The following is a 15,842-nucleotide window of genomic DNA, read 5'->3' as shown; positions in this document are numbered from 1 at the left end:
AGAGGAAACCTGGAAGTAGAAATCTTAAGAAAATCATACATTTATCCAACAAATGAGGATAATAAGGTGAGATTTGCTGAAAGGGTAAAGATAAAGTGAGCAGTGCATTCACTCACTCTTTTTTTAATTGACATTCAGTACAACAGGTATACAGTGAATGTTTACTAGGTGTCAGGCACTTCTATAGAAAGGTAATTAAAAAACAGACACAGTTGCTGCCTACGTGGAGCAATTACATTGACTAGAGAATAATCATTCAAAGCAAATTTATTAACTCTTAATACAACTACCACAATTTTCAGGCATTGATAATACAGCACTTAATGCAAGACATCGAAATCCCTGCCCTTATGGAGGTGAGATAATTTATAAAAAGAAACGTGTAGAGTGAATAATGTGTTAGGTGTTAATACAGTAATTCAACAGGGATAAAACCGTAAGTGGGTCAAGCAAGAAAACAAAACAAAGTGAGAGAAATGAGACAGTGACATGAGTGAGCTACAGGAGGAGGTTTTGGGTGGTGAGAGAGCAAGAGAGAGAGACAGACAGAAGATTTAACAGGGGAGACCTGGGCAAGAGTGTTCTTCAGTGGGGGAGAGCAAAGGGTATGCAGCGAGTGTTGGACACCTAGGCAAGTCCTAACCTCCTATTTCCTGACACATCTTCTGACCCAGGATACAATCACTGTCTGTGAAATGCAGGGCTCCAGACCTGACATCAAATAGGCCTTCAATCAAAAGCAGTCAAACCTCCAAGCCAGGGGCGGCCTGGGCGGCGTAGGTAGAGGCTTCCACGGTCCAGACACCCTCTCCCCGCACAGGCCATGCCCCCCTTCCTAGCCCTCACTCTAGTCCCCCGCCCGCCCGAACTCTCCGGGGGTTCGGCCTCAACGGCTTGGGAACCGCCGGTGTGGGGATCCGCGGCGCCGCCAGCCGGGAGGGATCCCCCCTTGGATCCAGCGCCTGCTAGGGAACCAGGTGTGCGGCCGCCGGGAGGCGCCCGGGAACTGGGGGCTGCAGATTGTGAGCGACGAGGCCAAGGTGGGTCCCCTGCGAGCGTCCGTGAGCGAGCGACCAGCCCCGGTTACACTTCAAAGTCCCGAGGTGAGGCCGTGGCCCGCAGGGCCAGGCACGTCGCAGGAGACGAGCGGAGGATATTTGTGTAATGAATAATGGCTGCCCCTGGGAGCTTATCTCTCAGAGGGATTGTCTCTGCTTTTGAAACAATGGAATGGCAATGACAAGAAACAATGTGTGCGTTTTGCGAGCTGACAGCATTGCTAACTCGCACTTCTGAGCTGTCAGATGGGCCAGAACTGGTCAGCGGCCCGCCCAACCTTACCTAAGTGGCCCATCTCTCTCCTCCCGAGGCCTGATGCCACACGGGTACTTTCAGATCTCACTTCCTTTATTCACAGTTCCTTCTCACTAAGCGTTTTTCCTCCCGCGCCCCCACTTCTTATCAAATCCTTTTTATGTGTCAGTGTCCGTCTGTGAAGCCTTCTCCCACACTCCCAAAAATGACTTTCTGTCCAACACATTTTACTGGTAATATGCACCACTTGGCATTAAAGGTAGTTTATGTTTAAGTGTCCAATGGTTAGTTCCCTGAAGCTGTCTTTTTTAATTTATGCTCAGCCAGTAGACACAGTGACCCAAAGCTCTTTGCTTGTGCCTTTATTATAATTCAAATACATTCCCCATAATAATGTAGGTAGTAATGAGCAAAGGGAGGTTTCTGGTGGAATTACAAATACTATTTTGAAATTCTGGAAGTGAATTTTACCTTCCCATGAATAAAGAAAACATATGAAGATGATTTGTATCAATGGAAAGATATTATTGCAACTACAAAAAGGTTCAGCATTCATGCCTATTGGGTAAATAGAAAGTTTGTTGCACTTACATTGCTTATTTTTGGGTTATTAAAATACTTCTAATACATATATAAGTGAATAAATGGATGTCTGGATAGACAGGGAGAAGTAGTACGAGGGTAGAAGGAATAGGACAAAAGTGCCTATATTTTAACAGTGGCCCCTGAATTTATCACTGCAAACCTGACTAAAGGTAATTGGCTACATTCGCAGGGGTCCTCTTACTTTAGTGTATCAGCATCACTTGGAGGGCTTCTTAAAACACTGCTGGCTCATTCTCAGACCTTCTGATTAATTAGGTCTTGCTAGGGGGGGGACTGAGAACTTGCATTTCTAACAAGTTCTTAAATGATGCTGATGTTTGTGGAACCAAGTGTGGGCACCAAGTGGGGGCTAGAGTGATTAAACTAATTTCTCTTCAGTTAGTAGTGATTTCAGATACTCAGAATTATGTCATATTTGTAGAATAAGAAAATGAAATCTCAAGTAGTTCACACCGATGGTTCATCCACCTAAATATTTTGTCTGATGGCAGGAAGCATCATGAAAGTGTTTCCTATGTGGATGCTTTTATCTTCAAATTTACAGGTAGAACATAGGACGTTGTCAGTCATACTGAATGCAGAAACCCCATGGAATTGATGACTTCAGGAGTCAGTAACAAAGACTCCCTCTTGTATTATCTGAGCTAAAAAAAAAAAAGTCATTAGCCCATCAGTGCAATTTGAATAATTTTGTTCTGAAATGCTTTGCCTTATCCACACCACAGTACACCTGCAACCTGTCAGCAGGAGCTTCTGGTCATTGTATCTTGTTGGGCAGGGTACTGCTAGTGTGTGAAAATGAACCACTAGGGTTTCTATGAAATCAAGAAAAACATAATGGAGCTGGAGAAATTCCAGAAAACTACTTTTAAAAAATAAGGAAATCTGGGGTCTCCCTGGTGATGCAGAGGTTAAGTCTCAGCTCTACCAAGCCTATCACCAGTCATTGCACATGAGTGCCATCCAGGGCAGGGATCTGACCCACATAGCATAGCAGACCTCTCCTGTCTAGCCTGCTGCTCCCCTCAGCAGTGTATTTCAGTAGATTCACCTGTTCTGCTCCCCATTCTATCTCCGGTGAATACTCTTGCCCCCCACACCTCTGGCATATTCCCCAGTTCTTGTATGCATAAATAAATAAATCTTCAAAAAAATTAAGGAAATCATGTTTTCCCTTGCTGTTTTAGCCTGACATTTGAAGAGCCCTTTAAAAACAGCATTCCAACTGTCCCTCCCATCCATCTTGATTGTGGTCCCATGAGTTACAATTTGTTATCTCTCCCCTGGACTGCTGTAATATTAATGGCCTTCAAATGGTCTTTTTGCCTCAGTCTCTCCTTTCTCCAGCAATATGCAACAGAAGTTTCTGTGATGATGGAAATATTTTTATCAGTGCTGTCTAGTACTGTAGCCCCTGCAACTTGTGGCTGCTGAGCACTTGAAATGTAGGTAGTGTGACTAAGGAGCAGTATATTTCATTTGGTTTTATTTTAATTACATTTAATTTAAATAACCACAAGAGTCAGTGGCTACTGACTCTAGAGCATACCACTGACACAATTTGTTTTCCCAAAGCATGTCCATGCAAGTTATTACTCCTGTTCAAACCCTCAAGTCCCTCCAGGACAGGTCGCAATCTACTTTTTTTGGGGGGGGGGCACTTAACATGGATTTAACACTATTGAATGGCTGGCTTTATATAGCTCTTTAATTTTATCCTATTCTCTTCCTCAAATACCATATTTTCCTCCCTGTTTAGACAGAGCGGAACTCATATCTCCCCCAGGAGGCCTTCCTCCTCCCTGTAGGCTTAAATTATTAATACCACTCTGGAAGACCACATGATTTTAGCATGTGGCAGCTCTTTTTTTTTTTTAAGATTTATTTATGCATACAAGAATTAGGGTACAGGCCAGAGGTGTGGAGGGTGAGAGAATTCACCAGAGACAGAGCAGGGAAAGAACAGGGAGGTTGAGAGGCTTACCTGGTGGTGCAAGGGGTTAAGACGCAACCTATGAAGCTATCCACAGCCACTGCAGCATTAGTTGGATCCCTGGGCAGGGAGCTACCCACATGGAGCAGCAGACCTCTCCTGTCTCACCCACTGCTCCCCTCAGCAATGTATTTCAGTCAGTTTGCCTGTTCTGTTCCCCACTCTGTCTGTGGTAAATCCTCTCACCCCCCATATCTCTGGTCTGTACCCCAGTTCTTGTATGTATAAACAAATACATCTTTAAAAAAAGAATTGACAGGCGGATTGACTGAAATACACTGCTGAGGTGAGCAGCAGGAGAGTCAGCAGAGGTCTCCTGCACCATGTGGGTCACCGCCCCCCTCCCCAGCTGGGGATTGAACTGGTGCTACAGTGGTTATGGATAGCTTCATCAACCCTTTGCACCACCAGTGAGGCCCCTGGCAGCTCTTTTGGAATCAGAAAGACTTGGTTCAGATTCTGGCTCTGCTCTTTGCTGTATGACTGAAGAACTCAATCAACTCACCTGTAAAATGAGTAGATAAAGTCATTATCAGGAAAATAGTCTCTATCTCTTAAAATGATATACGTGAAGAACCGCCTAAACGGCAGGGCAGCAAACATGCTCCTCCCCGTCTTTGCCATCCCTAAACTCTTGTAAGCCACATTTTGGTGTCTTTAATCTTCTAAATTGTAGCATCTTTGTTCTGTTATATCCCCAGAGCACCTAATGTTCAGCAAATGTTTGTGGAATACAAACTTTTTTTAATTAATTAAAATTAATTGCCACAGGTTAACAGTATTCTTCAGTTGGAAATGAAGACCAAGAATGCATATGGTAGAAATTTGTAAAGTTGTGAAAATTAAAGATTAACAAATTCTAGCCTAGTAGGTAGGGACCTCTCCTGTCTCACCTGCTGCTTCCCTCAGCAGTGTATTTCAGTAGATCTGCCTGTTCTGCTCCCTACTCTGTCTCTGGTGAATCTTCTCACTACCACCACCCCCATACTTATGGCCTACACCCCAGTTCTTGTATGCATAAATAAATAAAAATAAATCTTTAAAAAAGATACAACATGGGCCTCCCCTGGTGGCACAGTGTTGGACACTGGGCTGCAAAGCTGCCCGCAGCTTCTGCAGCGCCAGTTCAATCCCAGGCCGCCGGTGAGGGTCCCACATGGTGTGCAGACCTCTCCTGCCACGCCCGCTGCTCCCCTCAGCAGTGTATTTCGTGGGTCTGCCTGTTCTGTTCCCCGCTCTGGCTCTGGTGAATTCTCTCACCTTCCCGTGCTTCTGACTGTACCCAGTGCTTGTGTAAATAAATAAATAAATCTTTAAAAAATAAAATAAAATAAAAAAATAAAAAAGATACAACAGAAACTATAAATACTTCAAAAGAGAGAGAAATTCTTGGGAGATAAAATATAAATTGTGATGGGTTGGAGATGGGGATGTTTTGTGTCTTTAACAAGATTCTTGTGCAGAGATCACATACTATCTGTCCCCTGGCTGAATCCTGCAGAGGTTTTTTTTAGATATGTACTGTTTTTTAAAAAAATGTAAAGCAATTGACAGCATTTAATGTCAGAAGATTTCACATAGGAATCTGGAATTAATGCTTTTCCTGGAAGAGACCAGATTTGGTCAACAGGACCCATGGCAACATTGCTGGAGCTGAGTAGCTGCAGCTGCCTTCACCAGCTCCCCTGCTTCCCCAGGGCTCGATGCTCCTGTGTTGCCCATTTCATGCCAACACTGCCTAGATGCCACTTTCAGAAACAAAACATTGGATTCTAGATCCCAGCTGTAACCCATGATGATACTTTTTATAATTTCAATATAATTAGCAGGTTAATTGGGCTCTTTTAAGTTGCCAGGGACAGGTATAGTCTAGGACTGGAAGCTTATTGTTAGATTACATGAAAAAGTAAGGAAAGCTGCGTCAGTGTTCCTAGAGGTGGAGGAAGAAAAGAGGAGAAATATCACTTACGTTATAGTGTATAATTCTGATTTGTTTTGTTTGTAAAAGATTTGAAGTACTAATTCTCTTCAGTAATACCCTAAGAATCCCTCTTCCGTCCTCTTCTATATCCCCTAACCACATTTTCACTTCTTTCTTGAATTTGTGATCTTTAGTTCACAGGTGTTAAATAGCACAGTACTGCTACCCAATGCTTTCAGCATAAAAATACAACATAGAGAATTATTATTTAGGTAGTTTTCTAAAACCTCAGTTTTATCACCCATAAAATGGGGACAATAGTACAAATCTTCTTCAACTTATGATGGAGTTATGTCCCAATAAAGCTATGGTAAATTGAAAATACCTTATGTTGAAAATGCATTCAATACACATAACCCACTGAACACCATTGCTTAGCCTAGCCCACCTTAAACATGCTCAGAATGCTTACATTAGCCTACAACTGAGCAAAATTATCTAATAAAAGTTTATAATCAAATACTGAATGTCTCATGTAATATATTGAATATAGGACTGAAAGTGGAAAACAGTCTGCAGAGCATCAATTGTTTATCCTTGTGATCATGTGGCTGTTTGGGAGCCAACTGGCTCCCAGCTGGCTGGTTGGGAATTGCAGCTTGCTGCCCCCGCCCAGCATCACAGGAGAGTCCTACAGCACTTATGAGCTAGCCTGGGGAAAGGTTTCAGTGCCAAATCTGAAGTGCATTTTCTACCATTTGCATATTGCTCCCGCATATCGCTTTCAATTGAAGTAAAAAAATCGTTAAGTAGACATTCACAACAACTTGGATGAAGCTGGAAGGGATAACGCTCAGTGAAATAAGTCAGAAGGAAAAATATCCGATGCTCTCACTTATAGGAGGACTACAAGGGGTCAGGAAAAAAAAAATAAATAGAAAACCAAAATTAACAGGTAACTATAAACCAGACACTCTGCAGGGGAGAGGGAGGGAGTGGAATCAAAACAGGGGAGGAAAGAACACAAGGGACTATGGTGGTGGTGCATGGGTGAACTGGTGATGGGAATTTTTATATATATATATATTTTTTTTTTACATCGGTCTTCATTTTTTTACAATGTATGCTTTCTCATTTCAGTTATAGTCTCCATGAAATTCCCACCACCAAATCACCCGTGCACCAACACCATAGTCCCCTGTGCTCTTCCCACCCCTTTTTTGATCCTATTCCCTTCTCGCCCCCTGCAGAATGTCTCTGGTTTATAGTTGCTTGTTGATTTTGATTTTCACTTTATTGTAATAACTTCCCCCACCCCGATCCCTTATTTGGATCCTCTACATTCCTCCTATAAGTGAACCCATCTGGAATTTTTCTTTTTCTTTCAGGCTTATTTCACTGAGCATGATCCCTTCCAACTCTTACGATTTTGCTGTGAATGTCGTGAGTTTGCCTTTTTTGATTGCTGAGTAATATTCCATTGTGTATATATATCACATCTTCTTGATCCGGTCATCTATTGTTGGGCATTTGGGTTGTTTCCATAGCTTACCTATTGTAAATAGTGTTGCAATAAACATAGGATGCAGGTGTCCTTTTGAATTAATGTTTTTTTGTCCTTTGAATAGATACCTAGGAGTGGAATTGCTGGATCATATGCAAGCTCTATCTTTAGTAGGTTGAGGAATCTCCACACAGCTTTCCATAGTGGTTGGACCAGTTTGCACTCCCACCAGCAGTGCAAGAGAGTTCCTTTTTCTCCACATCCCCGCCAATATTTGTTGTTGCTAGTTTTTTTTGATATGTGCTATTCTCACTGGTGTAAGATGGTATCTCATTGTGGTTTTGATTTGCATTTCCCTAATTAGGGGTGATGCTGAACATTTTTTTCATATGCCTGGTGGCCATTTGCATTTCCTCTTTGGAGAAGTGTCTTTTTAATTCTTCTGCCCATTTTTTTGACTTGATTGTTTACTTTTGGTGGTGGGAATATTACGGGGACTACAGCTGAGAGGAAAAAGCAAATATTGTACAAAAATGAAAAGTAATGTAAAATATATATAAATAATAAATTTAATTAAAAACCATAAGTAGAACCATCTTTACTAGGACTGTTATGGGAATTAAATGAAATAACTCTTTAAAAAAACTCAGAAATCTCGTGCTGTGCTTGCTGTACAGTAAGTGCTCTAGAAATACCAGTGATGATAATACATGATCATTATGAAGGAAAACAAAGTTGCTGATACATTAAACTTGTTTGCAGCCTCACCTGCAAAACTTGTTTGCAGAACTGTTTGCATGATCTGCATAATTCGAGTGTTTACTTATATATTTTCCGGCTATGCAATACATTTTTCAATTTATGTGAAGAATTTTAGAGTTTGATGCTTTTTTTCTTATTCAAAAACACAGATGGTCAAAAATGGTTATATTTTCTCCCAGAGATGAATCTATATCCAACCTCATTAATGCCTTCTTTTTTCTGTAAAGAGTAGGTAACATAGTTTTGTTTTTTTTTTTTTAAGATTTATTTATTTATTTATTTATTTATTTATTTATTTATTTATTTATACAAGCCCTGGATACAGTCAGAAGCATGGGAAGGTGAGAGAATTCACCAGAGCCAGAGCAGGGAACAGAACAGGCAGAGTGACGAAACACACTGCTGAGGGGAGCAGCGAGCAGCAGGAGAGGTCTGCGTGCCATGTAGGACACTTGCTGGTGGCCGGGGATCAAACCGGCACTGCAGAGGCTGCGGGCAGCTTCGCAGCCCAGCGCTCAACTGCTGCGCCACCAGGGGAGGCCCTGACATAGATTTTTTTTTAAAGCTTAATATGACCCTTAGAGATCATATGGTCCAACCACATCACTTTATGGACAAGGAAATAAACTCGGTTTCTAAGAAACTTGCTCCCAATCATATACTAACTAGAAAAACAGCCAAAGCTAGAATCCCAGTTTCCTGATATCACACAGGATAACTGCTTTTTCTACTTGACAGTCATTCAATAAATATCTGTTAAGGGCCTACCGAATGTCAGGTCTAGTCTGAGCCCTCAGGATACAGCCATGAACAGTCAGTGTATCACCTCTTGGACTTACATTTTAGTGGAGGGAACAGAAGGTAGGCAAGGAGACAAATATTGAATCAGGTGCTGGTAAATATTATGAAACAAAGGAAAGAGAAAAAAGATAATGATGGATTCTATTTTAGAGTAGGAGTTACAACACATTATGACCACTTTTAGCATTCATCTGTCATTTCTCTGCAATGCACCAACATAATTTAATGAAAATAAAACTAGGGGTTTTAGCAGGACGTTTGCATTCTAGACCTCACTCTGTTGTTAAATACCCAAGAATGTTTAAAGTTGTGGTCATTGGTTTCTCCATTTGGAAAGTAAGAATAATAGACACCTTGCATTCTTTCTAGGGTGGTTTTGAGTATAAACGTTGTACAATGCGTGAGAAAATTTTATAAAACTGCAATGCATTATACAAATAAAATACATCATTACTGGAAAGTTCATTTCTATAAATGTGTGCCAAAAATCAAGGTTTTTTTTAATTGTTTTCATTTCCCCTTTCTACTCATCCAGAAATGATGCACGCAGAAAGGAGCAACCAGAGTTTTGACTCTAAGTTAAGGACAGATTCTTTCACGTATGATGTTAAGCGAGATGTGTATAATGAGGAGACCTTTCAACAGCAACACAGAACAAAGACCATTTCTTCTAGGAACTTGGACATCGACATCACCACCTTCAGACACCATGTTGAGTGCCGGTGCGTGTATACTGTCCTCCATGGTCACCAAGCTCAGTGGTGCCAAGCCCCTATTTGACTCTTGTCTTCCTCCTCTGAATTCCTGTCATCAGAACTCTTAGTTTGCTGTGTAATTTCTCTGCAGCTTTTTTTGTCTGTGTTGTAGCACCTTCACAATTGTCAACTTCTTAGGCATAAGGACCTTGGACGACCCACCCAACAATGGCAATTTAGAAGCAATTTATGGTTTTCAGCATACAGATATTAAGTTAGATTTAAACTAAGTATTTCATTCTGGAGGAGACAGTGTAAATGATAATGAAAAATAGATTAGGCTTCTAAATTGCTCATTGTTTGAATATAGAAGTGCAATTGACTATTGTGTTTTCACCTTGTATCCTGCAACTCATCTAAAAAAATACATTGTTCAGGTACCACGATGACCATTCCCCCAACAACCACAACAAAAAAAGCAACCATGGCGGACTAAAGAAACAAATGGTAACAGAATGAGATCCCTGTCACCTTGAATCCACTACTTGTAGTCATCAACATGAACACAGATCCCCATGGCTCTGATACTCACTGTGACCAGGGCTGCTTAACCTATTTTTGTGCTGTGAAGTTTTTGTAGTGTGGTAAAACTCATGAAGCTCTTTTCAGAATACTTTAAACTTTCCTATTGCAGTAAAGTATGTAAATTGGCCATTTTAACCACTGTGGATATACAAAATAGCATGGAAGTCATTCTGAAGGCTGTACAACCATCACCACCACCTGTTCCCAAAATGTTTCACCACCTCAAACAGAAACTGTTTAAGCAAATAATTAAGCAATTATTTCCCATTTCTCCCTCCCCTCAGTCCCTGATAACTTCTCTTCTACTTTCTGTCTCTATGAAATTGTCTATTACAGAGATTTCATTTAAATGCAATACTTATCTTTTGTCTTTTGTATCTTGCTTCTTTTATTTAGCATAATGTTTTCAAGGTTGGTCTGTGATGTAGCATGGATGGACAGTACTTCATTTTGTTTTATGACTGATGATATTCCATTGTATGCATCAGATTTTATTTATCCACCGGTTGATGGACATTTGAGTTGTTTCCACCTTTTGGCTTTGTGAATAATGCAGTTATATAAATATTTGCATAGGAGTACCTTTTTGCCTCTCTGTTTCCAATTCTTTTAGGTATATTCCTAGAAGTGGAATTGTTAGATCATATGTGAATTCTGTTTATCTTTCTCACAGTGTCTGCATCATTATACATTAACACTAGCAATATACAAGGATTCTCATTTTTCCATAGTCAGTCCAAAATTTGTTATTTTCCATTTCTTTGATTTTCGCCATTCTAAGTCGGTATGAGGGTATATCTCATTGTGGGTTTTTTTTTCCATTTCCCTAATAACAAAAGATGATGAGCATCTTTTCATATGCTTATTGGTCATTTGCATGTCTTCTTTAGAAAAATGTCTATTTTCCGTGTCTGTTTAAAAATTAGGTTGTCTTTTTGTTGTAGAGTTGTTGGGGTTCTTTATAAATTCTGAACCCTGATTACATGTATGATTTGTAAATACTTTTTCCCTTTCTGTAGGCTGTCTTTTCACTCTGTTGATAGTATCATTTGGTGCACAAACATTTTTAATTTTAATGAAATCTGATTTTTCTATTTTTTTCTTTTGTTGCCTGTGACCTTGGTATCATAATTTAAAAGGTATTGTGAAATCCAAGATTATAAAGAACTCCCCCTAAAGTGTTTTTCTAAGAGTTTTAGTTCTTAAATTTAGATCTTTGATCCATTTTGCACATGGTGTAAATTAAAGGTGCAACTTAATTCTTTTCCCATATGGACATCCCATTTTTACAAGCACCATTTGCTGAAGAGACTGCTATTTCCCCACTGAATGATCTTGGTCAGAATAATTTTCTAATGCATCAAATACATAATTTTATAAAACAGTTACATTGAAACATAACTACCAAAATATGAAAAGTTCCAAAATTATGTTATTTAATAATGTGGATCTAGTAACTATAATAATTTCAAGTGGTGAAATAAATGGTATTTTTAGCAATTTTAAGATATATATAGCAATTTTAATATCATAGGAAAATATTTGGGATTTCTATTGGTGACAAAGTAAAATTCTGCTGATACTACTGAGCTTTGTTATCATAATAGCAGGAAATGCTAAATTTCAATTAGAAGGTTAGTGAAAATAAAGATAAAATTTTTCCTGTGTTCACATACCCACATGAGTTCTATTCTATCTATTTCTTGGGGTCCCATACACTTTAGGTTAGGAAGGCTTTGTGACCTATACCTTGATATGAACCCTAGTTACTTAAGTTGTCCTCTGAATTTACTAGTCCTACTCATCTCTTGCTGAATCACTCACTATTGGCATGTGTTGAGTAACAAGAGAGGGCGATCTCTATACAACCTATTCCAGCTCTTCCCCTCTTTAAGGCTTTCTCAATCCTTAGCCTGCCTTTTGCAGATTGTGGTCATGGATATCCCTACCTGGTCCTGCTTCTCTACTCTCATTTTCTCTGCTCCAGGATGGGTCATGGGACACATGTCCCTGAAGGCATTTGGGGACTACATTGGTTTTGTCTCTACAAAAGGAAAGTCTTTTTCCTGACTTACCTTATTATATAAACATATTACCAAGGAAACTTCAGCCTAATTCCCCTCTACCTGCCCTAGCAGTGGCCACTTAAACCTGACCTGTCTGCCTCCCGTGGGTTTTTATAACAATGCTTATTCCTTATTTTTAAAACATAAAATTATATCCATTTATGAGTTTTAACCAGAAAGGTAGCACAGCACAGTGGTTAAAAACAAGAAGCCAGATTGGCTGACTGAATCCCAACTGTGACCTTAGTTAAGCTATCTAACCTACTGTGCCTCAGTTTTATCACTTGTGAAATGGGGGTGATAATAGCATCTATCCCATAAAGTGATTGTGAGGGTTTAGAGTATTCCTAAAGCAACTAGCAAATAGTAAGCACTATATAAATGAGGTATTTTTAGTTGAGAAAATACATTTCTTTGAACTGCATCTCTTCTTTTCTGCAGAAAACCTCATCTCTTTTCTTCCTCTTATTTAGCAATTGCAAATATTTCCTTTCTTGTAAAAATCTCCTCTGTGCTTTTACATCAACTCTTATAATTCCCTCTTGCAGATTCCTTAGGTAAATCCAAATTCACATTGAAATGCCCATGTTTCCCCATCAGCTTCAGTTGCTATTGCTCTGAAACTTCCCCTTCCCCCAAACATACTTGATTACTTTCAGTATTAGATCTTCATCCTTTTATATCAGTTTTATCTTTTTCTATGCTAAAAAGCTTTGATGACTTTGCCTAGGGTCCCTAGGGTGACTGGTCTTCTGCCAAGTGGCACATGGAGAGGAGGGGAGACTTGGAACAGGTGAAGAAATAAGTTGTCCCAATCCTATGCACCACTCTCCTGCATAGAGGGCCATAACTGGAGAAAACAACTTTGTGCACCTGCCTTATACTGAAGGACTCTCATAAAATAGCGGTGTGATATTCCTTCCAAACCAATGGTCTTGCTTCTGGCACCTGAGCAGAATTTAACAACTATCAATACAAAGAGTGAGGAAATAGGGTGGATAGCAAACCAATTCTGCCCACACTTAACTGCTGTGACTTTGGCAAAGTCACACTTATTTGACCCTTATTAACTTAGGGTTTATAATGCTCATAGTGGTGAGAGTCAAACATATGTGAAATACTTATATCCGGAGCACACATTTTGGCCGTGCATACACTAAAATTATAATAGTTGCTGTAGTTGAATCCCAAGTATCTAGCCAACACATGTATGAAAAATCTTCATACTCTTTGCTTTCAGTTCATACTAAATTGGAAATAGCAAAAAGCAATTGAAAACCAAATTAGTTTTACTAATTGATTAACTGATGATTGATTAACGATGATTCTGCTGTTTCAGGAGATCTAAAGATTATAGTAGATTTTCTCAATCTCAGTATGATGACATTTTGAATCAGAAAATTGTCGCTTTCAGAAAGCTCTAATGTGCATTTATCAGCATCGCTGGTCTTTTCCTATTAGATGCCTGTCGTGATAATAAAAAATGGCTTCAGACATCACCAAATGTTCCCTGGGGAGCAAAACTGCTTCTGGTTGATAGCCACTGAGTTAAAGGATAATAAAATCTTATTTTGGGCCTCCCTGGTAGCGCAAGGGGTTAAGATGCAACCTATGAAGCTATCTGCAGCCACTGCAGCACAAGTTCAATACCTGGGCAGGGAGCTACCCACATGGCAAAGCAGACCTCTCCTGATTCGCCCGCTGCTCCCCTCAGCAGTGTATTTCAGTCGATCTGCCTATTCTGTTGCCCTCTCTGTCTCTGGTGAATCCTCTTACCCGCCCCCCACACACTTCTGGCCTGTACCCCAGTTTTTGTATGCATAAATAAATACATCTTTAAAAAAAATTTAAAAATACACCTTATTTTACTGCCTTTTCTTCACATGACTAACTCAAGCATGACTCCATATTCTATATTTTCTATAAATTTTGACATATGACAGGACAAAGCCACATAAAGTTAATGTCTGGTAAAAATTCTAGAATATGGGAAAGATGTGAATGTGTTAACTGCCCCTGCAACCACATCTCAAAAAAACAGACCTTACTGGGAGAAAACAGAAATGTCTGTTTTTCTATTGGAAAATTAGTAGGTTTCATTCTTACCAAACATCCTGTAAAAACACAGATCTATATTTAACCTATCTAACCCCACTGTGCCTCATTTTTACCTTATTCTTATGCTGGACTTACAAGGCTTAGTTCTTGTCATACACACAGTGCTGGTTCTCAGACTGAAGGCAATTTTGTTTCCAAGAAATATTTGGCAATATCTGGAAACACTTTTGGTTTTCACAACTGGGGGAGGGAGTGCAATTGGCATCTAGTGGATAGAAACCAGGGATGCTGCTAAACATCCTGTAATGTACAGGACAACTCACCAACAAAGAAATTTCTAGTCTAATGTGTCAAAGTGTTAATAGTATGGACAAGAAACACTGCTGTATGGGGAGGAGAATTATGAACTGTGCCTTTTCTTGTCTAGGTGGGCATTTTCTTGAAGAACCTAATCAAATCTCTGTTCTTTCTCACAGCTGCTCATCGCCCAAGTTCCTAAGATGCATGCTTACACTCTTTCCCTTCCTAGAGTGGGTATGTTTCTACCGATTCAAGGACTGGCTTCTTGGAGATTTACTTGCTGGTTTAAATGTTGGCCTTGTGCAAGTTCCCCAAGGTAAGGAAGATATAAAGTCTTTTCACCCACAGACAGTGTATAAGACCTTAACCACTCGCCCAGAACACACAGTTATGTTGTGCTAGATGAATAGAAAAAAAGGGAATTCCATTTGTTCCCTTACCTGCCAGATTCCTAACTCTTCTAAGCTAGCTCCAAGAGACTCAGTTTAATCCCCTGAATAATTTTAACAGTATTTGCAATTCCCACTTAAGGCCATCATTTGTTTAATTAGTCATTTCATACTCACAAGAACACAATAGACCTCACTTGGCATTGGTTTTTCTTAGAAAAGTGAAGGAAAGGAAACAGCACAGTCATCACGTCTACAAGTCACACGCACTGCAGTCAAAGGGTTCCTCTTTGGACTTCCAGGTGGCACTTCAGATATAAGACAATAAGATCACACAGAGCATTCTGGGCTTTGGAAGTCTGCGTTCCCAAATAGGAACCAACATCTCTTGGAAATCCCCAAAGTGTTGCTTCCATAAGCAATATGTCCAACTACAGAATTGTTGAGCTCGGAGGAGGCCAAAGCTAGAATTTCCTACAGGATATTTTTCTTTCATTCACAATCCTCTTGGTCCAGACAGGGTATAGTAATTGTGCTCACTTTTATCATAACCAGTGTTGACTTGTAACACAACTGACATTTCATCATTACCAGGTTTCTAAAGAAATAAAGCTAGAAAGATACCCCAAGATTAAATTTATCTACAGAACAAGTGGAGAGATTTTTAATCCTTCACTAACAGTAGTTTGCAATCCCCTACATAGTCTTTAAACACCTCCATTTCATTATTCTAAGGTGCCACTATGCCTGGCAAGATTGAAACTTATGATTATACAGGTTGTACAAAACACAAAAGAGACCAATCAAAGGAGCAGGTGGTAGTTGAAACTCAACATTGACACAGAGCT

At 39.8% G+C, this 15,842-nt stretch overlaps 1 protein-coding gene across 5 annotated transcripts in view; it reads left to right on the top strand.

Annotated features, from left to right (window-relative positions):
• The first annotated feature begins 893 nt into the window (after positions 1–893).
• Positions 894–15,842, top strand: part of SLC26A8 (solute carrier family 26 member 8) — an 81,432-nt gene continuing 66,483 nt past the window's right edge. For 2 of the 5 annotated variants that reach the window (XM_037519584.2, XM_037519585.2), the window contains exons 1-3: positions 894–1,040; positions 9,437–9,623; positions 14,782–14,921. In XM_037519584.2, the coding sequence (XP_037375481.1) occupies positions 9,439–9,623; positions 14,782–14,921 (325 nt within the window). In that variant the 5' untranslated portion in view covers positions 894–1,040; positions 9,437–9,438. Of the gene's footprint in view, positions 1,041–1,069; positions 1,104–7,222; positions 7,278–9,436; positions 9,624–14,781; positions 14,922–15,842 lie in introns of those variants that run through there. The other 3 variants (XM_037519581.2, XM_037519583.2, XM_037519582.2) reach the window with 3 other exon arrangements.

This window comes from Talpa occidentalis, unplaced genomic scaffold (genome assembly GCF_014898055.3).
Source record: "Talpa occidentalis isolate TD23 unplaced genomic scaffold, MPIMG_talOcc4v2.1 talOcc4.2, whole genome shotgun sequence".
Classification (NCBI taxonomy): domain Eukaryota; kingdom Metazoa; phylum Chordata; class Mammalia; order Eulipotyphla; family Talpidae; genus Talpa; species Talpa occidentalis.
The sequence above is the reverse complement of the archived record's forward strand: the minus strand, read 5'-3'. Positions and strand labels throughout refer to the sequence as shown.